The sequence below is a fragment of the Euprymna scolopes genome, chromosome 11, assembly GCF_053919585.1.
Source record: "Euprymna scolopes isolate OS-2025 chromosome 11, ASM5391958v1, whole genome shotgun sequence".
NCBI lineage: Eukaryota > Metazoa > Mollusca > Cephalopoda > Sepiida > Sepiolidae > Euprymna > Euprymna scolopes.
The window spans coordinates 108,280,341-108,305,569 of NC_136492.1; the positions used below are offsets into that span (position 1 = coordinate 108,280,341).

At 32.9% G+C, this 25,229-nt stretch overlaps 1 protein-coding gene and 1 long non-coding RNA gene across 5 annotated transcripts in view; one reads left to right on the forward strand and one right to left on the reverse strand.

Moving 5' to 3' along the window:
- The window catches only part of LOC145288057 (uncharacterized), an 85,181-nt gene extending 65,145 nt beyond the window's left edge, over nucleotides 1-20,036 (forward strand). For all 4 annotated transcript variants that reach the window (XM_080136092.1, XM_080136093.1, XM_080136090.1 and 1 more), the window contains 7 exons: nucleotides 1,820-1,916; nucleotides 7,384-7,662; nucleotides 8,818-8,929; nucleotides 12,173-12,378; nucleotides 13,670-13,818; nucleotides 17,064-17,202; nucleotides 18,979-20,036. In XM_080136092.1, the coding sequence (XP_079992218.1) occupies nucleotides 1,841-1,916; nucleotides 7,384-7,662; nucleotides 8,818-8,929; nucleotides 12,173-12,378; nucleotides 13,670-13,818; nucleotides 17,064-17,202; nucleotides 18,979-18,980 (963 nt within the window). In that variant the 5' untranslated portion in view covers nucleotides 1,820-1,840 and the 3' untranslated portion in view covers nucleotides 18,981-20,036. The remainder of the gene's footprint in view (nucleotides 1-1,819; nucleotides 1,917-7,383; nucleotides 7,663-8,817; nucleotides 8,930-12,172; nucleotides 12,379-13,669; nucleotides 13,819-17,063; nucleotides 17,203-18,978) is intronic.
- LOC145288059 (uncharacterized) overlaps nucleotides 19,648-25,229 on the reverse strand; it is a 28,823-nt gene continuing 23,241 nt past the window's right edge. Inside the window, exon 2 of the long non-coding RNA XR_013869254.1 lies at nucleotides 19,648-20,446. This is a non-coding gene — a long non-coding RNA (uncharacterized LOC145288059). The remainder of the gene's footprint in view (nucleotides 20,447-25,229) is intronic.

The window sequence follows — 25,229 nt, forward strand, 5'->3', positions numbered from 1 at the left end:
AATGAAATGAGTTTTGACATTCATCATCATCATCATTATTATTATTATTTCTGACATGGTTGACGATGTAGGCCATAAGCAGTTCTAAAAGAGGAAAGAAACTTAGGTCTGATTGGCTGAATAGGATACTTCCCAACTTTTGGTGTTTTTTGTTTTGTTTTGTTTTTTTTTTGCATTTGTTTTAAGTTAGTTCCATACATTTCAACTTTGAATGAAGATGTGTTATTCTAAAAAGAAAAATAGTTCCAGACAGACAATCCTTTGAAAAGATATGTTTGTTGGAATTTGAAAATATTTTCATCCTTTTAAAAAAGGATGAAAGTGTTCAAATTAGAGGTCTATAAACAAAGAAAATTATTAGGTGCAAAAAAATCCCCAAAAGGCATTCGATAGAGCATGACATTTTAATGTCCTACATAAAGTTCAAGGTTATGGTATTGGTGGTAAAAGTACTTGACATTATTAGGTCTTTTCTTTCTGATAGAAGTTTGTGAGTAACTCTGGATGGTGTATCTTCATTTTTTTTTCCTATCAATGCCAGTACTCCTCAGGGCTCTATTTTAGGCTCAACACTGTTTCTTCTCTGTATAAATGACTTTCCAGAGAATATTATTCAGAAATTAACATTTATGTTGATGACACAGCCCTCTATTCTGGTATTGCTTCTCACCCATCTTTTTCTGATCAGTTGAAATATGCAGTTAATTTAGAAGTTGATCTGGGTTTAGTTATGGATTGAAGTAAGAAATAGCTTGTTTTGTTTAATCTTAAAACTCAGCTGTTGTTTTTTAATTGTAAGTGTTTTCTTTTTCTTCCTGGGATTCTTATGGATGGCTCTGTGCTTGATGAGAAATCGACTCTAAAACTTCTTGGTCATTCTTTCTCACAAAATCTTTATTGGAGTCCATATATTAAATCCATAGCGCTTTCTGCTTCTCATAAAATCAGTTCTTTCTATCGCTCTAAACACTTTCTCACCCCTGAATACTGCTATCATATTTAGGTTAGTGAATCTGTGTTTCATTTGAAGGTTCTTGATAAATTGCAGAAACATATCTGTGATTTGATTGCCCCCCCCCTCCTTTCTTTTTCTCTGCAACCTCTCTCTCACAGATGTTATGTTGTCAGTCTCATTTTTTTTTTTTTTTTTTTTGTAAATACTAGTACGACATGTGTTCTTCAGAATTATCTGATCTATTCCCTACTTCCTTTGTTCCAGCTCGTTTGATTCATTGGTCTAGTGGTTTCCATCAATTTGCTCTTTTGATATTTCATTGTAATATAGTTCTCTATTCCAGTAGCTTCTTTCCAAGAACTTCAGGCTCGTAGAACTCTCTTCCTGCTGACTGTTTTCCTTCTATCTACAGCCTTGGTCTTTTCAAGACTAAAGCTCAATAAGCATGTCCTGAAACTGAAAAACTGAAATATTAAATATAATCAAAATAACATAAACAATTTTAAGTATTTGAGACCAAGGATGACCAACGATACCCATTATCCCTACAGTTTTGAATGGCCTTGTGCCTAATTTGCTCATTATGTATTTTTATATTTTGTGCAAATAGATATTTTAAAATAACAATCAAAAACACAGCAGGCTAAAAAAAATAAACAGAAAAGGCAATTTGAGTTATAAAAATATTAAAAAAATGTGTCTCTACATGAGAGATAACTCTTTAAAAATTGGTTATTGTGCCAAGCGCTAAAAGGTTAATACTGTTAATAATGCCTAAAACAATAAAATAAAATGGACTGAAAGAATGAAAACAAGTCTCTGAAATCTTCAATATAATCGATTATTTCTATCTTTTTATTTCAGAAAGGATTAACATAATCCAATATGTTAATCTTGCATCTTTTCATACTGCTGCTAATCTCATGCTATCAAAATGCATTTCTATTGAACTCACCAATTTGTAAGTTGACATTTTAAAATTTATTCCTTGTTTTGTTGAAAGTCGACTTTACTTACTTCATGTACATTTAAAACATGGACGCTTCTTGATATAATACTCCCCAGTAAAAAAAAAAAACAAACAAAGAAAATAAAAGCAAACAAAGCACAAAACTGTCCTACAACATTAGAATGGCCTGGAAAAGAGGGATTATTTTATGTTAAATTTATATGCGAAACTGAACCCCCAATCTACAATAATATTTTTGTTTGTTTGTTTTTTCTTCAGCTTTTTTATGTTCACACGTAATCACCTAAAGAAGTAAAATCTCATTTACATTTGTGTTTGTTTTGTTTTTTTCTGTGAAGGGAGGTAATTTAGCTAAAGGTCTTAATCGAAAACAATACTGGCTTTGTTTTTTAAACTAGACTTGTGTAGTTACAGTAATATTGTTTTAAATTTATAATTAGATAATTATAATTCATTTCACAAAATGCCACACATAAAAACAAAAAAAAAAACAATTAGTAAATTACTGAAAGATAAGTGATACAATACAATGATTTGTTTTAAATAAATAAATAAATTAATAACACAGCAAAAACGCAATGTTAATGTTAATTTTGTGGAAGGGTGGGCTTAGCTTCCATCTATAATATAAAAGCGAAAATGTGTTTGTGATTGTGTGAATTTTTTCTGTATGTCCAGCAAAGGCTTTTTTTTTTTGGAGGGGAGACCGTTCGGGGCAGTTACTGTTTCTTAGAACCTTTTATATGCTACCTCGATTATAATATCTACGATTTACGAAACGAGCTCGCATGCATCTTTAATTTCAGCAACTTTTACACGCTATTCTCGTGATTTTTTTTTTCACTCGCTGCGTGTTTGTTTCGCTTTTCAGTATAAAAGTGAAACTGTGAAAGCAAAGTTGTGTTTTCGGCCTTTCATGCCAAGACGTCCAGAAAGCAATCAGCTTTGATCAATGTGGGGGGGAAAAACCTGTCATATCAAACACTTGCTATTCATTGGGACACTTCCCCAACATCTTGGTGAGGGAAACAAACAAATACACAGAAACTCACCTGCAGCGCCAAAGTTAAGTCGCATGATGTTTGACCTCATTAAATTCATGCATCTGTCATTTAACTTTTTAATCGTTAAATTAAAGCACTTTTCAGTTCATCGCCTGTCCTGACCGAGCGGTAAGATGTCATTTTTTTTTCACACTTTCTTTTCCACCACCTTGGCCTCAAAGTTTCGGGTTCAAGCCTACCTCCCTACCAAATCTTTTTTTCCTTTTACACTTCCAGACACACGGGCAATGCCGGGCACCCCTGCTAGTCTATCTATATATATTAGAGGCAAAACAGGCGTGCGAGTTTTTTATGTACAACAAAGGCTTTTTTCGCCGGTCTTCTCGGGGGGAGGATACTATGTCTTAGAACTGTTTGTATACCTCCTAGATAATAATATCTAGGATTTTTGAACGCATGTCACGTCTAGATTTATTTATGTCAACTTTTACACAATTCTTGCTATTTCGGCCCCTCGTGTTGATTCGGCTTTTTCGTATAAAAGCGGAACTGATGTGAAACTAAGGTGTAGGTTTCAGCCTACGGGGCCGGGAGCGCCCAGAAAGCAATGGACGTTTGGTCAATGTCGGTGAAAACCATCATATCAGACAATTGCTTTCATTTGGACACTCCCCTTAATAAAGGGGAGTTGGTTTTCTCCAACACGTTGGGGAAATAAAACCAGACAAAGTTGGGTAAAAAACAAACCCGAAAGAACTATCCCGCAGTTAAACATTTATTTTAGAGCCTACCTTCCTACTGAAACTTTTTTTTCTTTCTTGATCTACCCCCCCCCCCAACACACACACACACATACCTACAAACATCCGGGCAATGCCGGGTACCCCCACTAATATATATTAAAAAGTAAAAGTGGTGAGTGCATTTTTGTACGTCCGGCAAAGGCTTTTTTCGTCGGGGGGGGGTACTAAATTTTACAACTTTTTATATACTCCCTAGAGTTTAATATCTACGATTTGTGAATGGACGTCGTCTGTAGATTTATTTTTGATCGACTTTTATAAAATTCCTGCTATTCTGCCCTCTCGCGTGTTAGTTTGGCTTTTTCATAATAGCAGTGAACGTCAGTCGCCAGCCTTCTCGGCCGGAACCTCCAGAAAAGCAATTAGCTTTGATCAATGTGGGGAAAACCCTTCCATTTGGAGAGCTCCTCCTTCTTGGGGGGAGCTGGTTTTCTCCAACATCGTGGGGAAACAAATAAAGCTGAACTGGCCTTCAGCCAGCATTCATTTCTGCATTCACTTAGCAAGACAATTTTTTGATTGACATCACTAAATTTGAATGCTTTCCACTTCCTATGGCTTCGTAGCATAGTGGTAAAAGGTCACATTTTCTTTCACTTTCTTTACCGCCTTCACATCATGGGTTCATCACAGGTTCAAGCCTGCCTGCCTGCTAACACATTTTTTTTTGTGCTCAACACACACCTCTAAACACCCAGACAATGCTGGGTACCCCCGCTAGTTTAAAACTATAAGGAAGGGGATCTGTCTCAGTTGACTTAGAGAAATTGTATCTATCTTACTTCAAGAATCATAGATGCAAATTTATTTTTATGAACAAAGAAAGGGAAGATTAATCTTCATAATAACTGATAATAATAAAAAAAGAAGGAATAATCATAGGCAAATTTATTTTTATTAGCAAAGAAAGGGAGGTTTAATCTTAATAATAGCCGATAATAATAAAGAAAGGGAAAATGTATGCAAATTTAATTTTTATGAGCAAAGAAGAAAGGCGTAAGTGATAATAAAAATAAAGAAATGAATTTTTTTTTCCATTTTTAATAAACACACAAAAAATATTCCCTTGTTCTTAATATTTTTGGAACTAAAATAAAAACTAATTCATAGAGACACGGATGCTGTATTTACAGATTCAGAAAAGAGAAAACAGATTAGTTTATCTTCTTTTTTTTTAAGTAAAATTGCTTACATATTTTTTCTTTAAATAATATTTAATTTTTTTTTTTTTTTTATGCCTGTTTTACCTTGATTATTTGTTTCGTTTTTACACTGAGATTGACTTTACATGTAACAAGAGTAGGAAATTAGTTGTTATTGATAAAAATAAATTATTACATAGTGAAGATCTTCATGCTGTTTAAGCATCATTCATTCATTTCGTATGAATCAGATAAGTATTGCTGGAATTTGTTTCCCTCACATCTTTCTAGAAAGACATCAAGTACTTATAAGAGAGACCATGAATGAACTGGATTCAAACTTGGCACAGCCAGGTTGTAAGTCTGTGTCATCAGCCATCTAGTCATCATCACCTCCCACCATTGTATGTTGGCCACAAATGAATTACAAACAAATACAAAATATGAAATGAAATTATTTCTTTAAAATTTGAACATAAAATTTTAAAATTGTTAAAATATTTTGGGTTGAATAAGTTTTGTTAACTTTACATTTATCAATTATAAGAAAAAAACTTGATAGCATTTACATTTAAGAACATTTATTGATTTATTTAATGGATAGTGTAGCAGTTATCATAACAGTCTATTTTCTCATAAATTAATGCCCCCCCTTTGCTGACTGATTCGGCCACACACTGACCAGTCAGCTATCAGGGCACAATAATCCTGTGTGTCCCTTAATGAATTATTTACTCCTGTCTGGAATGATCCAGCAACCAGCAGAGAAGCCCTGACCACCAAAGAACACAGACCTCTCTCCTCTCGCTCTCTGTCCACTGAATCCCCCCAGGCTGCAACTACCCCACTGAAGACTTCCACTAGACAGCCAAGGTTTATTTTATTTTTTTTTTTTTTTTTACACAGTGATCACCACTTATCAAGGCCCGGAAGCCACTCAGGGATAAGGGTTATTGCAAGTACATTACGTTATTTGATGAAGTGTTTAATTAAGGGGACGGTTCATTAGGAATTTGTTAACATTGGACTTGAAGACATCCAAGTTGTAGTCCGGAGGGAAGCAGGCAGACGGAACAGAGTTCCACAGGCGTGTAGTTCTAAGAAAGAAGCTTTGTTCATGGAATCCGCGTTTTGATTTAGGCACAGATATAGAGTGGGGGAAATTTTTCACAGTGGATTCAGCTAGACGGGTGTTTTTCGTGAAAGATTGGCGAGGGGGGACGAGAGATTGGAGTTCAGACGAGCACATGCCATGAAAATAACGATAAAACAAGGATAGGCTCGCAACGTCTCTTCTGTGGGAGAGAGGTTGCAGGGTAGAGAAAAGGGCATCCTCCACTAAGCCACAAAGTCTATTTTGTACTCTGTCAAGGCATGATAGGCTGTTTTTGGCCGCTCCTGCCCAGATATGGCAACAGTATTCCATCCTTGGACGTACTTGGCTTTTATATAGATAGTGAATTGCATTAAGAAGGTCTGTGTTCGAGGCGAAAGAAAAGAAAAAGGAACAGAAAGTTCTTGGGTGTTCTACCGTCTGGAAGCAGAAAACGAAGTATCCTCAGGCTGTCCAGTGGAAGTCTTCAGTGGGGTAGTTGCAGCCTGGGGATACTTCGTTTTCTGCTTCCAGACGGTAGAACACCCAAGAACTTTCTGTTCCTTTTTCTTTTCTTTCGCCTCGAACACAGACCTTCTTAATGCAAAATAAACCTTGTCATTGTTTTGTTATAAAAAAGAGGTGTTGTTTAAATTATTATGTGCCTTTTGTATTAATCTTTTCTTATGGGTTTTGTGCATTCACGCATAAAGCTACCTATAATAGAAATTAAATTGCAGAGCCTACTTTGTTGGAATTAAAAATGTAAAATATGTTTAAAACATTCAAGATCTAATGTATGTAAGACGTTATTCTACAGCTCTTTGCTGAGTTCCATTCAAAAAGCAAATGGCTGCTTCCATCTGTTCGTGTATAGTTTTAAGAGGCGGATAATTCTCCGATATTTCTTGTACCAGGAGCAGATAACTCTGTAGTATTTTCTGTATCAGGGTTGGATAACTCCTGAGTACTATTTCAACATAGTAGATGAATCTTTTATCCATACAAAAGAGTTTAACTCAACCTTTACTTTTTTATTTTTTTAATGTTTTGGAGAAAATGAATAAATAACTTTGAAGCGTCAAAACTACACTTTTTAACTCCAAATCAAATCGTTCATGTTACACTCCAGATGAATATAAGAAGTCTTCTGCTCACTTCACTCCAGCAAAGAAGAAGCATCCTTTTTTTTTTTTTTTTTTTTGAGGGCTCTATAAGCCCTTGATGTTCATTAAATTATAAAAAAATGTTTATAATGTTCTAATTTTTTTTAACCAAACATTAAAAATAGATTTTACCCCAAAATGTTGATAAATTTGAAATTAGAATCAAATTTTAATGAAAATAATTCTAAATATTTTGTTTTTGTTTTCAGCAACTAGAATTTTAAATGAGGAAACTTTTGTCTTTTCATAGCTGCTACCATCAAAAACTATTGGTATTCCGTTGGTGATTCAGTTGAGATTTACTGCAACAGCACAGATGAAACCTTGGATGATCTCTACTTTACGGAGTTGGAGTCAAATTTGCCGCTGAATGAAACAAATGTGAATTACTCTGTCACAAATGTGAATAAAAATGCGATTTTACTACACTTGTATAATCTCACTTTGGGCAAATATTACTATGTTTGTCAAAGCAACAAGAGAAAAAGAAATACCTTTGACATTGGTGTGGCATCTTTTGAAGTTGGGTGTAAGTAAAAATGTTCTCTTCTTTTTATTGAACAATATTCCATCCAATAACAGCAACAAATTCAGCTTATTTTTTTTATTTCATAATTTTTATTTTATTTTATTTTATTTTACCTTTGTTCAACACAGACAAGGTATGTTGTTGCTGAAACATAAGGGGCTACTGTGAATTAGAGGCCAGATTTTTAGGGGACATCTTAGTTGAATTCTGTGCAGTTAGATGTTTGTTACCCTTACATTTAAATTTCTGCGTGTTGGCACAGTTGGAAAAACCGGGAGCAGGGAGGAAATTCCAAAGGCAAGCAGTTCGAGGAAAGAGAGCTTGATAGAGTAGAATGCTTCTTGACATCTGGGAACCTCTACAATAAAGAGGTGCAATTTTACTGCTAGACTGGTGGGTCGGAGGTATTTATGTTGAGGGGACACAGCTGTAGCAAGTTTATGGGTAAGTATGTGCTCGTACCCAACTTTTTCTTCTAGAACATTTCTTAGACTCTTTAAGCTCAATCTAATCCTCCATTTTCATTGTCTTAAAGTTGTCAATAAAAATTAGTTATTTTTTGCATGAATAGATTTGGTCATTCTTTCATTTTCCTACTTCGTGCTCAATATTAAATACAGTGTACAAATGAAATAAACGTTAAAAGTAATAAAGGTTAGCACCAGTTCCATTAGGTGATTGTTTTACTATAAGTTTTGATAACACTATTCTTTCCTCCCTCTTCCTGTCAGAAACATTGAAAATAATTTTCTGAATTTTTTCACAATAATCTAAAAGTTTGGCATCTAATCAATATCTATTCATTGCACAAAAATTGAAAGGAGGTGGGCTCACTTCTCTGTCTGTCAAAACCAGTTTTCAACTGTTATTTTTGTGAGCCATAGTCTCTATCCTGTCTTACTCTTCCAGGCTCTATGATGCCGAAATTGTTAATCATTGAACATATCATAAATAAGTATGATATATCTTCTCGTCTGCTCATAATTGTTTTTGTTGTTCTTTTTCTTCCTTTTTTCTTCTTCCCAGGTCTCAATATTAAGATTTAAATCAAATGATTAGAATTTTTATTTATTTAAATCACTCCAGACGATTCATAAAGCCACTTGATGTAAGGAGGTAAAAATAAAGGACGACTATTCTTTTTTTTCTTTTTAGATCCTCCTAAAATAAAAAATCTTTCATTTGAATATGTTGATTTGAATCAACTCAGTATGTTTATGACGCCAAGTATTAGTCATCGTTATTGGAAAACCACATGGAAATTTAGGTAAGTTTATTTTATCATTAAAGATTACATTCTATTTGTAATTTGTTCTCTTTATATTATTCTGGCTAAATCCGTGAAACTTCCCAAGATTTCATGAAACTTCCTAAGATTATCCTTGATTTTCACATGTTTGTGGAGCAATATCAGAGGAACTATTTTCCTACACGCACTCACCTTAGTGTAGAAATACAAGCGGAACATTTAACATACACATGTTGAACACAGACTATTTCCGTATATAATTGTTAATAAAAATTTTTTAATTCAACAATGTTTTCTTTATAAGTAACTTACAACGGCATATATTTTCTTGCACCTTCTCATTCTATTCTTTCTCTTTTTAAGTTCTGATTATCTTCCTCCAGTTTTAGAAGTGTCAATATTCTTCATGTCAAACTTTAAATAAGTGTGTCAAACTTGAGAATGTCAAATTTCATTTGATGTCAAATCAAAAAGTATCTAAAATCATTTCTCTGTGTTTGAAAGAGTGTAGTGAATTTTGTTTTTATGAAAATCTCTCCGAACAAAGCATGAAGTCACTCGATTTAAGGAGCTAACAAGAACGAAAGATGATTATCACAAACACAGGAGATACTTATTGACTTTAATCTTGAAAAGATCAGGGCTATAACTAAAAGGAAAACAGTCAGCAGGAAGAGAGTTCTACAAACTATAATATGCATGAGGGAAGAACAGATGTACATACATCTAAGACAATGACAGAATCATTAGAAAATTACCTCCAGACTATAGTGGAATGCATTTAATGCTAGTAAAACTAAGCTGCTCTCCTTAACAATTACAAGACGACTCTCCACCCTCCTATATCCATGAAAAATAACACCCTACCTTCAAACTCCTCAGCCTAGCATTTGCGGGCAATATGAACTGGAACAAATACATAGATGAAATTGCAAAGGCTGCTGCAAAGAAGAGGAGTTCCCTCTATTGAGCTAGAAAACTACGCACACCTGAGAGTATCCTGTACCTTTAAAAGGCCACCATTCCCCCATGCATGGAGTATTGTTGCCACATCTGGGCTGGTGCATCTACCACTAGTCTAAAGTCCAAAAAAGAGTTGTCAATCTAATCGGTCCCACTTTATCAACTAAGCTCCAGCCCCTGTGCCATCGCCACAATGTTGCATCACTGTGCCTGTTTTACAAATATTTTAATGGAATGTGTTTTGATGAACTCGTTTCACTTGTACCCTCTCAATATACATATCCCTGACAAACCCGCTTAGCAATAAGATCTCACCCCTTCATTGTTGTCCCTAAATGCCAGAAAGCTTTCTATTCTAATAGTTTCTTCCCTTGAACAGCTAGACTTTGGAATTCCCTTCCTGCTGCCTGCTTCCCTGGCTGTACTGATATGCAGAAGTTTAAATGTAACATAAACAAAAATCTTTTTAATCTTTCTTAGACATGGCCGCAAATAGTAACCCTTTACGTCCAAGTGGCGATATGCATTGTAAGGGGTGAACATGAGAAAAAAAAAAACACAAAAAAACTTGCAGCTATTGGAAAGAAGCTACTGGAATAGAAAATTGTATAACAATGTGGTATCAAAATAACAAATTAATGGAGACCACTGGACCAACGAGTCAAACTAACTGGACCAAAAGAAGCAGAGATTAAATCAGACAATTCTGAAGAACAAATGACATAATAGTATTTATAAAAAAAAAAAAATTGAACCTAGCAATATCACGTCTGTGAGAGAGAGGGGGTGCAGAAAAGAAGAAAGAGTGGAGCCAATCAAATTACAGATACGTTTCTGCATCTTATCGAGAACCCTTTAATGGGATAGCGATTCATTAACCACCATATAAAAACAATACTGCACACATGGTTTGATAGTAGATTTGTAGAGGCAGGGAATAACCTCAGGTGTGAGAAAGTGTCAAGAGCGATAGGGATAACTGATTTTATTGTAAAAGATTTCCAAATAGTTTCTCTTCTGTGTTTTTGTTGACAAATCACGATTTAAACTGGTTATGATGTTGATTCATATAGAAATTAGATGCTGATCATTAATAGTTAAGCACATGTATGTTTTCAATCTCTTTAATCCTAAAACACAAAGTTCACACACTGAATTTGTAGATTGGCTTCAGCAAAAGATTGAAAGTAACCAAGTTTTATTGCATAAAATAAAACCTTATGTGGTCAGTACCCTGCATTTTGGTGTATGACAATATGCACTTCTACAATTGCTGACCTTTTATGCTTGCGTGCCATGTATTCCATTTCATCTACTTCGGCCATGTTACCTTAGCAATCGCCGAGGGTGCAAGTACTGGTTTACAGATATAAAAATATAAAACAATACAAACTGACAAGAGAAAACACAAACTCTGACACTTTGTTTAGTGTGTGTGTGTGTGTGTGTGTGTGTGTGTGAGAGAGAGAGAGAGAGAGAGAGAGAGAGAGAGAGAGAGAGAGAGAGAGAGAGAGAGAGAGAGAGAGAGAGATACCATTGTGGAAAACGACCTTCCAAATGCTAACATCCACATCTTAGTTAAGTCTCAGTGTATTAACTGAACACTCAATTAAGATAATTTGTCTGCCGAGATCATCACTGTTGTTCAGTTGAAGTCAGCTCATCTCAAGTCTGCTAACACTCTGCTTGATTTGCGGTGAGCCACAAACTGTTGTCAACTGTCTCAAACTGAATGACTGTCACCAACTCGTTAAACTCCTATATATATATATATAGTAATAGACAGTGATATATAATGATAAATAGTAAAATTGTACATCGAGAAAACAAAAATTCAAATGAGAATTGTTCATGACATAGTGGATAAAGTACTTGGTAAAATTCAGTTGTAAAATTACACACTTCTGGAGGCCAAGGGTTTAATCCTTAATGCAGGCCACACTCAAAATACAATTGTGAATTACTTAGGACTTACTTCTGCTCATGAAATGAGGGCATTACATAAAGGGTTCCATTCGAAATTCTGTGTAAATTTCCAAGTTTGAAAAGATACACCTGAAGAAGGTCAAAGGTTACATCGACCAAAATGTTAAAATATCACTCAATGAGAATATTAGTGTAAAAAATCCAAATAATGTGGTTTTTTTTGTTGTTGTTGCTGTTCTTGATTTAGCATATGCAAGCAGTTGATTTCCATTAACCCTGACTCTTCCTCCATTTTATTCTGCTGGTTGGATTAAATTTGTTGTTTTCTTTTCTCTATTTTTTTTTATTATTATTAATTCTTCTTATCTTCAGTGAGAACAGTAGCCAAAATTTCATTTATGATCCCTGCGGCTGTTTCAATGGATCTCAAACCTGTTTGTGTGAGGATCCATTCAACTGCACAATTTCGGGAGAAGACTGCTTTTACCCAAATGCAACATATGAGTTTACCATCCTCGGAAGTAACTTCTTTGGGCTTTTCAATCAAACATATTTGATAAGTCCTACACTAGAAATTGGTAAATGATATTTTATTATTGAATATGCAATAATTAATTTAAAATCTTGATGGTAAAATTTTAATAAATTCTCTAATTGTGGTTCTATGGCTGAAATATAAGAAAAGAAATTGTCTTCGTGGCATCAAATATGCATAAAAATAATTTTTTGAATACAGTAAGAAAAAATTCAGGACAGGGGGGGGCAGTATCATTCTTAAATGGCAATTACTCTGTATTTAACCAAAGTATCACCTAAATAGGGTTCTTGAATCTAATTTGCATAGTATATTACAAAAGTTTGTTTTAATAAATAACTGTGTTTTGTTATTTGTATAATTTTATTGCATAATTTTGCTTTGCACAAAACAATTGTTTTATATATATTAGAAAGTAATTGAACAAAAGGATAAACGTCAACATTTATTTTGTTTACTTTAAAGTTGATTTTCAAGGGGCGTAATTCAAATTAAGACGTTTTCAATTTAAAAAAATTTATTATAGTTTTTTGAATGCTATGAACCAGAGATTGGATCTCCGTTGAACACCTATCATGAAAATAATAATAGGGAAATACTAAAGGAGAATAGAAAATGGATCGCTGGTTTACTTTCAGCAGCCTTGTAACTCTCCCTGCCCTTATTTTTTCCTTTTGTCCTCACATACAATGAACAATCTTTCTGACAAAAGGAAAAAAAATTCTGTTTTCTAGATGGAAATCTAGGGATCAAGCATTTATCTTTGAATAGTTCTTGACCTTTAAGTAAACGCAGAATATTCAGTGTAGCTTAATCGCCATATATATTTTATAAATTACTACTATATATATAGTAGTAATTTATAAAATATATATGGCGATTAAGCTACACTGAATATTCTGTGTTTCATCCACTATAGGATTCGTCAGACTAGCAATGGGCAAAATTAAGGTTCTTATTTTTGCCCATTGCTAGTCATGGCAATTTCTCTCTCCTCAAAATTTGAAAAGGTCTGGAACCTTTTTAATTTTTGCACCTTAATTTTTCTTGCCTGATGATATACTATATGATTGAAACAGTCTGCACATCGTAGCAAGATATGACTATTTACATAAAGAATAAAAAAATATTTTTAAAAAAAAGCATGTATATATATATCTATACATATATATACATATATATATACACACACATATATATATATCAATCATATTACTGATCTTTTGTTGATATCAATATTCTTACACTTTTGAATAATAATTATCTACTCAAGATTTGTTTAGGAAAAGTGAACATGTCCATCTTTATTGCCAATATCTGAATTATTATTTCAGCAAAACTTAAAAATCTGAAACGCATTGAGACTTTTGCTAGTGCTTCATCTATAAGTCTGTCCTGGACTTGGGAGTTGCAAGATTTGTGGCCGTCCAGTGCCATTACATGCAAAGTGTCTTATCAAATTCCAACTGAAGAATGGACAAAGGTACAGTTATTAACTTTAAATTTTATCATCAAATATTTTTGTTGTTTAAAATCAAAAATGTTTTCTGATTACAAAATATAAAAAAAAAGGATATTTCACAGTCACTTCATCTCTAACCTTAACTCGACTTGATATTTGCTTTTGCTATGATTTTTAGATCTCATATTTCCGCCAACGCTTACCATGCCTTTTCTCTGTTGTCATTATAATCATCACATTCCAAGTGTGCCCTATTTCTGTGGTTTCAAACTGCTTCAAAGTAGAATTGAGTACTCTAAATGATCGCATGACAGTTAGAACACATTCTCATGCGTGTTAGCACAAAATTATTATTTCTGGAAAATTTATAACAGTGTAGTTTTCATGTTCTTATCCCGAGCAATGCCTGATTACTCATCAAGTAAACATCATCAGAACAGTGTAGACTTGTATAACATGAGTCGGAACTATTTTTAAAATCACAGCAACAAGAACTATCTAATCAAATTAACTTTTTCAGTTACACAAGTACAAAGCATGTGGACGATAATGCCGAGACCACAGTGTTAAATGGAAATAAAATCAGTTTGAGATTATCTTCCGAAGAGAAAGCACGTCTCATTCCAAGTGACTGCCTTGTAAAACAGTGTCATTCGGTATAAAAGATGCCTTTTCATGAGATCAAAGCAAAGAAGGTAGCTTTAATAGTAGTTTTATCGAAACCAGAAATTGTCCTCAAAAAGAAAGAATGGAGTTTGGGTGCACATTCGGTATTATATACTGGTCCCCCCACGAGGGCAGAATATGACACAGAACTGTTATCTGTTAATCATGGATTTTGTACAACCCAGAAAAGCAAAACAGTTAATTAATTAATTCCTTCACCCTAAACTTGGCCATTTTGTACAAACGAGGGGTTGATTTTTTTCACCAACATTTTAGCAAGTCATCGTCACCATTGGATTGACTTTGGTTAATTTCAATGCTTTTAACTTCTGGTCACGTCATGGCGACATCGGTTAAGACGTCAGATTTTCTTTCACTTTTTTTTCCGCCTTCGCAGCACGGGTTCAAGCTTGCCTGCCTACTACCACTTTTTTTTGCTCAACACACACCGCCAAACACCCAGGCAACACCGGGCACCCAGGCTAGTTTTATATATATTCTTGCATTTTAGACCAGCGTTGCCTGGGTGTTTGGAGGTGTATGTTGAGCAAAAAACAAAAACAAAAAAAAGTGGTAGTAGGAAGGTAAGCTCGAACCCGTACCGCAAAGGAAGAAAAGAACGGGGAAAAAATGTGACGTCTTTGCTGTTACGACCACTGCCAAACCGGAAACGACGTAGGTTAAATTAAGGCTTGATAATCGAAAAGAGGGGATGACTTTCGAAAATATCAGTGAAAAAAGCGACCCCTCCCTGTAGAAAAGTGCCCAGTTGAGAGTGAAGAAATTAATGTTTTTAGCCAATTTTTCGGTATTTGTCGTCTGAAGGGTCGAGCTTCAAATTGATACTGATCTTGTGAAAATCCGTCGCCTCTGTCGAAAGTTTTAGGCAAACGTGCAAACATATATACATTTATATATTGGTAGCTCAAATTTTCGAACCAAACCTATTAAAAAGCTTTCCCTATCTCTGAATACCCTTTATGTAAAATTTCAAATGTTTAGACCAGAAATTGTCTGAGTAATTTGGTAGAGACCACAGAGGTCAAATTTTTTTTTAACTTTGACCCCTATTATGACCCCTTAACATTTGTTTTGGGCTCAAGCAAGTTATTAAGTTAGATCCATGTCCAAGGAACCTATATCTAAAATTTCAAGTGTTTAGACCCAAAATTGGCGGAGGAGTTTGGTAGAGTTCTCAAAGGTCAAATCGTTGAACTTTGCTATAAAAAAAAAATTAAATAATAAAAAAAAAAAACTTTCCTTACGCAAACAATACTCTAGGCTGGATTAATTTGTTTTTTAACCTGTAAACAACTACTTGCCGGTAGTAATTTTAAACATGATATTCGTTCAGAACAGACCTAAACAGCCCTAAAAATCAACTTTTGGTTTTGTATTGCTATACACATAGATTCAAAAATATTGTCAAAAAACAAATATATAACAAAGAAATGTTATCAAAGGCAAAATAAGTTACTTTTCTACCTAACTGGATGAGTTTTTTGTGTTTTTATTTAATGTAACATGTTTGTTCAGCTCAAAATACATACATAATATGTTTACCGATGTATTGGAAAATTTAAAATGGCGCCAAACTCTCTGCTGAACATGGTAAGTTTGAGAAAATGAGTTAAAACTAAAAATATATAAAAAGTACTGTTAAAAACCCACCGAATATATGTCAGCCTATGTCATGGTAACATATATTGAGTGAGTTTCCAGCAGTATTTTGTATATTTTTTATTTTTAACCCATTTTACCAAACTTACCGTGCTCAGGAGAGAGTTTGGCGCTATTTTAAATTTTCCAATACATCGGTAAACACTGTATGTTTTTTGAGCTGAATAAACATGCTACATTCAATATAAACACTAAAAACATATCCAGTTGGGTAGAAAAGTAACTTATCTTGCCTTTGATAACATTTATTTACTATATATTTGTTTTTGACAACTTTTTCAAATCTATGTGTACAGTAATACAAACCCTTTCTCTTTCTGGTTGGCTATTTTTGTTAAGGCAAAGTAAATGTATTCAATTGTATTTCCTATGGGGAAAATGATTCTGCACACCCTGAATGTTCATTTTAGTGAGATACGAGGGTCGCAAGTGATTTACATGTCAAACCCAAACAAAAGATTACACACTGCCTTCATAAATGATATTACCATTTTGGTGCAAGATGTAACCTTGAGTCCACTTTTCTTTGTCATTTTGATAGTATTTTGCTGAGATGTTTTGCCCTGGTTTGAACATGCAGATGATGATGACTAAATTGTTGTTTCATTTGTATGTTTCTCTTGTGAGAAGTTTGTGCAAATGGACGAATGGCATCCATTAATAAACAGACTTTTCGGTTCAATAGAGTTTCAGTCGGTGAATTACTATAAGGGCATTTGGAGATTACTTTGGTTGAAACGTCGTGATAATAACACTGAAGATGAGAACAATAGTCTGAACAATCAATGTTTTTATTTTGTTCAGTTCTTTTTTTTTTTCATATTTGTTTATTTACAACTATTAACAGTTCTTATGAGGTATATTTTCTCAGCCATTAACTTCAAAGATATGCTTACTAATGACTGTTTTTCTGTTGCTAGAGTTATCTCACAGATGGAAATGAAATGACACTCAAGAATCTGCTTCCAAACACAAGATATTTGCTTACTCTTCGTTGCAAATTACAAGGAAGTAATTATTGGAGTGATGCTGTTCAACTATTTGAAAAAACTTCATCATGTGAGTTTCTTATTTACGTTTTTTTATTTAAAAAAATGTTTAAATTATAGTGTATATGTATTGTTAGCCATAATGGATTCTTTGTCTTCTCGTCCCCCAGTAGGCTGTTGCATCCCAGAAGAGAAGTTAAGGACAGGTCCGAGCCCTGTGAAGAGTGTTGCTAGTTTGAGAGTAGGAATGGAAGAAAGAAAGAGCAGCCATAGATTAACCTTTATGCACTTTGTCACGTGTTCAGCTCGCCAAAGAAATAGCATCTGATTGGGCAAGCCAGAAAAAAAGATGACTGCTAGCACCAATCAACACTGAGTTTACAAACTAAATATATTTAAAATCTTAAGCCACAAGTATATGCTGCTCCTGCTGCTACAAACTCTATCGTAAAGAAAAGGAAATTATTTAATTACAAATATTAAATATAGTTGTCACAAGCAAAATATAGCAGTATTAATCTAGTCAGATAATTTTTGAATTGTAAAGAATTTCAGGTAAAGAATTGTAGTATTGATCCAGTTAGGATCAGTAGTGGTCCTCCTTTTGTGTCAAGACGAAGTTATGACTAAAAAATCCAAACAGATTCAGTATATTTTATACGGTAGATTCTGATACCTGATTGGTTCGTTCTTATCACCCCTGTTTATAAGTGTCCAAATCTAATATGATGCCAAAAATATTGCAACATATTGTATTGGTTATTATGTCAAGACAAAAAGCTACTATTAAAAATTTTTAAGAGATTCAGTATTATTTTAATATTTTATATATTTTTTTAACATTTTATATTATTTTAACATTTTTATTATCTTAACATTTTATATGATTTAACATTATTATTTAACATTCTATATTGTTTAAACATTTTATATTGTTTAAACATTTTATATTGTTTTAACATTTTATATTGTTTTAACATTTTATATTGTTTAAACATTTTATATTGTTTTAACATTTTATATTTTAATATTTTATATTATTTTAGTCTTTTATATTTTAACACTTTATATTATTTTAACACTTTATACTATTTTAACACTTTATATTATTTTAATATTTTATATTTTTACATTTTATATTATTTGAACATTTTATACTATTTTAATATTTATATCATTTTAACATTTTATATTTTATATTTTAAACATTTTACACATTTTAACAGTTTATATTATTGGAATATTTTATATCATTTGAGTATTTTATATCATTTGACTATTTTATATTATTTTAACATTTCATACTATTTTAATATTTTATACTATTTCAACAGTTCATACTATTTTAACAGTTCATACTATTTTAACAGTTTATATTATTTTAACATTTTATATTATTTTAACATTTTATATTATTTTAATATTTTATATTATTTTAACATTTTATATTATTTTAACATTTTATATTATTTTAACATTTTATATTATTTTAACATTTTATATTATTTTAACATTTTATATTATTTTAACATTTTATATTATTTTAACATTTTATATTATTTTAATATTTTATATTATTTTAACATTTCATACTATTTTAATATTTTATACTATTTCAACAGTTTATATTATTTTAACATTTTATATTATTTTAACATTTTATATTATTTTAACATTTTATACAGCAATCCTGGTTCATTCTTATCACTTCTGGTTATAAATATAATCGTCCAAATATGTATGATCATGCTCAGTACATGTGAAAATTATTGCAACAATTTTAATCATTTTAGATGCTTCTTGTTCTTCTTGTATTTAATTACAATCATAATAATTTCTTTTTCAGAACAATGTTTTGTTGAAACTGACTGCAATTTCCAACAATCTGCTGCGCATCAATTGAATATCCGAATCTCACAAGTCTTTTCATTTCTTTATCTTTGAAAAAATATCTTTCTTACAAAGTGGTAAAGATTTTATTCTTCAAGTTCTATGTTCTAAATAAAATTCGCCTTTAAAAATTATTGTTCAAGTAATTAGTAAAGTTAAAAATTGGACCCTCAACTTGTACAAGAGAAATGCTACCAAACTGACCAAAATGTGTCAAAATAGCTTGTTTAACACAAGTGATGCGGCCATTTTACCAGAAATAAATCCAAAAGTTTTCAACTAGAATTTCTCGTTCAAGTTATGTTTCTTAGTTGTTTTATTTGAAAGTACTCTCTAAATGCATAATATCAAAACAGCTATATAATTTACAAAGTGATCTATTTATAGACCATTTAAATTCTTTGAAAATTTGAAGCTTTTTAATAATTAAAACAAATATAATGACAAAGAAAAGGCTCATTTTTTCATTATTATTTTGAAAATTATTGGCAACAAAAATTCTGTTATGGAAAATTCTTATTTTTTCAAGTTGAATATTTTAAAAGGATTTAATTTATTTATAGAAACAACATGAAATCTAAAAATCTCTTTGAAAATTTGCACAAGGAATTTAAAAAACAAAAACAAAAAAAATATTATTTTAAAATGTTTACAGTCATTATTTTGGTACAATTAAAAAATAAACTTTACAGCAGATGATAAAAAATGTGTTTTGAATGAATTCCATTGTGAGTGAATTGTTGTTTACGATGGGAAACTTAATCAAGTTTGCAAGAAAATAATATTGAACAAATTTTTTAAAAAAGGTGGGTTTTTTTTTTAATTTGGACTCTTGTAATTCTATGCATCTCAATTTCAAAAAAACAAACTTGTAATTTAAAAATATGTTCAATGTTTTATGTTTTTCATGTTAATTCAAAGAATATTTTTTACTATTGTATTTTGACAATTATATTCTTCTGTTTCATTAATTATAGTTTATGGCATTAATAAAATCTGTTATTAATATATGAATTTTAATTTGTTTCTTTTTTATGCAAATATCCTTTTGTCTCAATAAAACAAATGAGTCCATTAACTACATTATAGCTACATTCTATTATGAGCTGATGTTGCTGTTGCAGAGCAGCATTCGTTCATTTGTATGAATCAGAGGATGTTTGTTGGCATTCGTTTCCCTGATGTCTTTCTGGTTAGAATTCTTTCTGGAAAGACATTGGTTACTTACAGGAAGGATCACATGATGGTTGTCAATATCTTTAAGTGAAAGTGTATCTGTGGAATGAACTGGGTCCGAACTTGGCAAATCCAGGATGTCAGTTCGTACCATAAACCACTTAGCCATTGTCACCTTTCGTCAGCTGGTGATGATGAGAAAAATGTTTGTGAGCTCTGATGATGTCATGAGTCTTTGGAGACAGGATCTGAAAAATACAACCACATCAAGACTCAAAGAAATCAGTTTAATTTAACCAATCCATACCTTTCCAAAGAGTATTAGTAAAAAGGGATGAAATAATCCTGGCAGAATTCGAAAAAAGTACTCAAAGCACATATTATTTATTTCATTGATTCATTTTGTATGACTCAGACGATTTTATTGTTGATATTGGTTTCCCCAATATCTTTCTAAAAAACATATCAGGTACTTACTGGAGGGTCCACATGAAGGTTGCCAACATCCTAAAGTAAAAGTGTTTTTGTGGAACAAACTGGATTCGAACTTGGCACACCTAGGTTGTTAGTCCATGTCATTAACCACTTAGCCACCGTCATCTTCCTGCAGTTTATGTTGCACCAACAACAACAATGATTATTAGTAAGACATAGAAATTACTAAATTACTAAAATTTTAGAGAAAACACATGAACAATTAAAAATCAACTAAACATTATAAGTAAATCTATAATTATAATATTTCATAATATTTTATCATATAGCAAATAAGTAAAATGTTGAAAGAAAAATCTAGATTGATTTAAATATTAATTTTCAATTTCTGAATGGACAAAGCATTAAACCTTAAAAATATCACTGACTGACTGATTATTCTGTTGTAGACAGGTTTCTATGGCTTGTGCAGGTCTGCCTTTTACACTTCTGTTATCCATAGTATTTCCCTCCTGAAGTTTCCAAGCTTTCAAATTCTCCATGATAGTTTCAGCCCCAAGTCTCACGTGAGCGGATAATGTCAGACAAGTCATTAAATTCCATGACGCAAGTTGCGTTTATCCACTCACCAATGCGCTTGACATCACCAGACCAGCGGTGATACTTATCACATAGTGCTACATTGAAAGGCGGGATTTGGAGTTTTCTACAAAGAACAGAGTTGATGATATGTTCTATTACATTCATTTTCAATGAAATATGTCTTGTTCACTACCCAGAAGACATTGCCTGTCCTGGATTCTTAGCTTCAAACAAACTATGCTGTTCTAAGTAAGTTTGCAAGAAAATAATATCAAATAAATTAAAAAAAACAAAAAAAAACAAAAACATGGTGTATGATAAAAACCATTTGCTATGTCGAAGACATGGAATAATTAACATATTGCTTTGTAATAAAAGAGAACAGGGAAGTGGCATGGTGTTCATTAAAATCTTACAAAGTTTCTTGCTCAAGGTCATGTTAAGATAAACAGCACATTTACTGAATCGAGTCCATAACTTTGCCATTATGTCTAAGAAGCATCATCTACTGATTTTTGTATGGGTTGTTTCAAAGAGATGCTGTATGCTCATGGTTTATTGTTGCCAATGAAACAACGGTATGTCTACCTCTTAAGTTTAAAACTTTGAGAAATGTTATGGAAAGTAAAGGTCTGAAAGTGAATGCTACCAAAACCAAAGTGATGATCAGTAGTTGTTGTGTAGGAAAGCTTATCAAAATAGGAAAGTTTTCTTTCTCAGTTTATTAAACTGAATTTTTTGTGGTACTTACTTGTAAGTATATGGCGGAGGGGAGTGAAAGGTGATAAAACCAATCGACCGTGCAACTAAGAATATTAGACACAAAGGCCAAGGAAGGTAACAGCAAAGATAAAGAAGAAATGACAAACACAGTGTGCAGTTAAAAAGGACGATATAAACTCTTATTGACAACCAAAGATGAAAGATTGTAAGGCAAACACAAAATAAAATCAAGATAGATTGTCAAGATCAGAAGCTGGACGTCAGTGGGCACTGGAAGGTAGGTGTCAGCAGGTTGCTGAACTGGACATCAGTAGTCTCTGGAAGGTGAGCGTCAGCAGGTTGCTGAGCTGGATGTTAGTGGATTCTGGTATGGGTAACTGGGCATTGACAGGCTCTAGAGTAGGTAACCTGATATCGACCGGCACTGGAAAGTTGCTGAGGGCAGCAGAAGGCACCAAGTGCTGCTGGAAGGCTACAGGAGGTACTAAGGATCGCTGGAAGGCTGCAGGAGGCGCTGGAAGCAGCTGGAGGCGTAGGCAGGAATCTCAGTGCAGGCAGTGAAGGTAGAAAAACTTTTGGAAATTAGCCCTGAAAAGGGCTGTTTGTTTGTTGTGAAAAAACTTTCTGAGGCAGCTCTTTTCTTGTTTTTATAAGTCTGTTTGAAGGTGTTGTAGTTGTTTAATGTATTTGGCTTGTTTGTGTTTGCTGTTGTATTGGTTGGATATGTGCTACTATGTCCCCCCCCCCAAGTGTTAGGAAGTGATTAAAAAAGGAAGGAAAAAAAACTATAACAAAAAAAAAGAGGAAATAGTGATGTTAGTAGAAAGACAATAAGAAGAGGTGGTTCACTAAGGCACATCAAGGCATTTGAAAATAGAATAGTTAATCAAGGTGTGGCAGTGACTGGGATAAAGGACTGGACGTAGTGGTTAATCTACTTGGAATTCATTTGCAGATAGTTTTAGGAGTGGGTGTGGTAGTGAGTTCTGTAATAGTTGACGATAGTTTACAGTTTGCAGACAGGTTAGGAGGTGGGAGGGAGTTTTATGACCAGTCTTGAGTTTGCAACAGTTAAAGGTAGGTTGTGACTCAAAGATGGGGAGATGAATTGATCAACCAACTAACGAACATGGCATCAACAGACAACTAAGAAATGAACCTTAGCATTTAGAAGATCAATAGCATCAGACACACACACAGAGTACAACAGATATCTACAGAATGTGTTGAAGTTTGTGCTTTCTTTGGGTTCTCTTGTGTTGTTTACTTTTTTTTATATATACTTGTGAACTAGTGTTTGCTCTCAGCAGCCACCAATATGAGAAACAACGACACAGCCAGAAGAGAAGATGAAAAAGAAGAAAAGGACGGCACACATAGAAGTTGGGCTGAGTTTTGTGACAATTAATGAAAGTTTATGGACAGTCTTGAGTTTGTGACAATTGATGACATGCTACAGTTTGGAATAGTTCCCATTTATTTGCCTCTCCACGAGGGTAGAGTTAGATACAAGGTCGGTTTTTGATGTAGGGAAAATCCAGCTTCTCAAAAAGGGGCACTCTGGAACAAAAAAAAGATTAAAATTGTCTTGGTCATGAATGATTTCTTCTCCACTGACTGAGGACAGGAAAAGTTAACTGTAGTATTAGAACAGATACTACACTTTGTTCTTAGTCAAAAGGCCAAACAATTGAGGACAAGCAGATAGGTAGATGAATTGATCAACCAACGGACGAATAAGATGTGGATGTTAGTATTTAGAGGGTTGATAGTGTCAAATGTACATACTCAGAGTACAATGGATCACTGCAAAATGTATTGGAGTCCTTTTTTTCTTGAGCTTGTTTATTTTTCATACTTGCGAGACAGTGCATACCCTTGACAGTCGGGAGTGCAAGAGATGATGACAGCCAGAAGAAGAACAAAGGAAACATTTAAAAAAAGAGAAATTTAAACAGATAGGATATGGTCGAGTTGATACTGAAAAGTTGATAGTTGGACAAACTGCTTACTTTGGGTTTGTATTACTGTACACAGATTCGAAAAAGTTGTCAAAAAAACAAATATATAACAAATAAATGTTATCAAAGGCAAGATAAGTTACTTTTCTACCAAACTGGATATATTTTTTGTGTTTTTATTTAATGTAACATATTTATTCAGCTCGAAAAACATACAGTGTCTACCGATGTATTCGAAAATTCAAGATGGCGTCTCACACCCTCTTTAACACCGTAAGTTTGGGAAAAGGTGTTATAAATAAAAAAATATACAAAATACTCATAAAAACCCGCCGAATATATGTCAACCTATGTCACGGTAACATATATTGAGCGAGTTTTTAACAGTATTTTATCCGTTTTTTTATTTATAACACCTTTTCCCAAACTTACGGTGTTAAAGAGAGAATCAGACGCCATCTTGAATGTTCCAATACATCGGTAAACAGTGTATGGTTTTCGAGCTGAATAAACATGTTACATTGAATAAAAACACGAAAAATATATCCAGTTTGGTAGAAAAGTAACTTATCTTGCCTTTGATAACATTTATTTGTTATATACTTGTTTTTTGACAACTTTTTCGAATCTATGTGTACAGTAATACAAGCCCCTTACTTTATTTATTCTGTTCCTTATATCCATATGTGAGAAAACCTCTTAAAACAAATTAGCAGATACAATATAGAAAGTACTATTTACACAGCTGAATAGTACCACAAATACGGTCACACATTAGGGTAATACAGGACATAACTACACAATCAGATTTGAAATATCGAAAAATTACTAAAACACAACCCAAGAATAAAAACTTTTCCATAGACGAGAAAATCTCAAATTATACTGTCATTTCATAGGCTCAGTCTGCAAAGTTGAAACAAAAAGCAAAAGCGAAAAAAAAAAAAAGAGATAGACATGTGGTTTGAATCAGTGCAGAGTCGAACTGCCTTACTTCTCACTGGGCATCCTTTATTATTTCTAGTATCTCAATACGCATACTCAGTAGTCTCTTAACTTTCGATACATATCTATTTATTAACTTACAATTGTTTTTTTTTTTGTATTTTTAAAGCTCGGTTTAACTGTTAATCTGAAAAATAAAACTCTGTCAAATTTCCAAACTAAAATCTGTTATTAGAATCAGGATGATGCAATACACATACTCGGTAGTCTTTTAACTTCCGATATGCATATTTATTTATTAACCTACACCATACAAAGGCCTATAATAGAAGCTGATTGTTTGTTTTATTATTTTTTTTAACTTGGTTTAACTGTCAATTTGAAA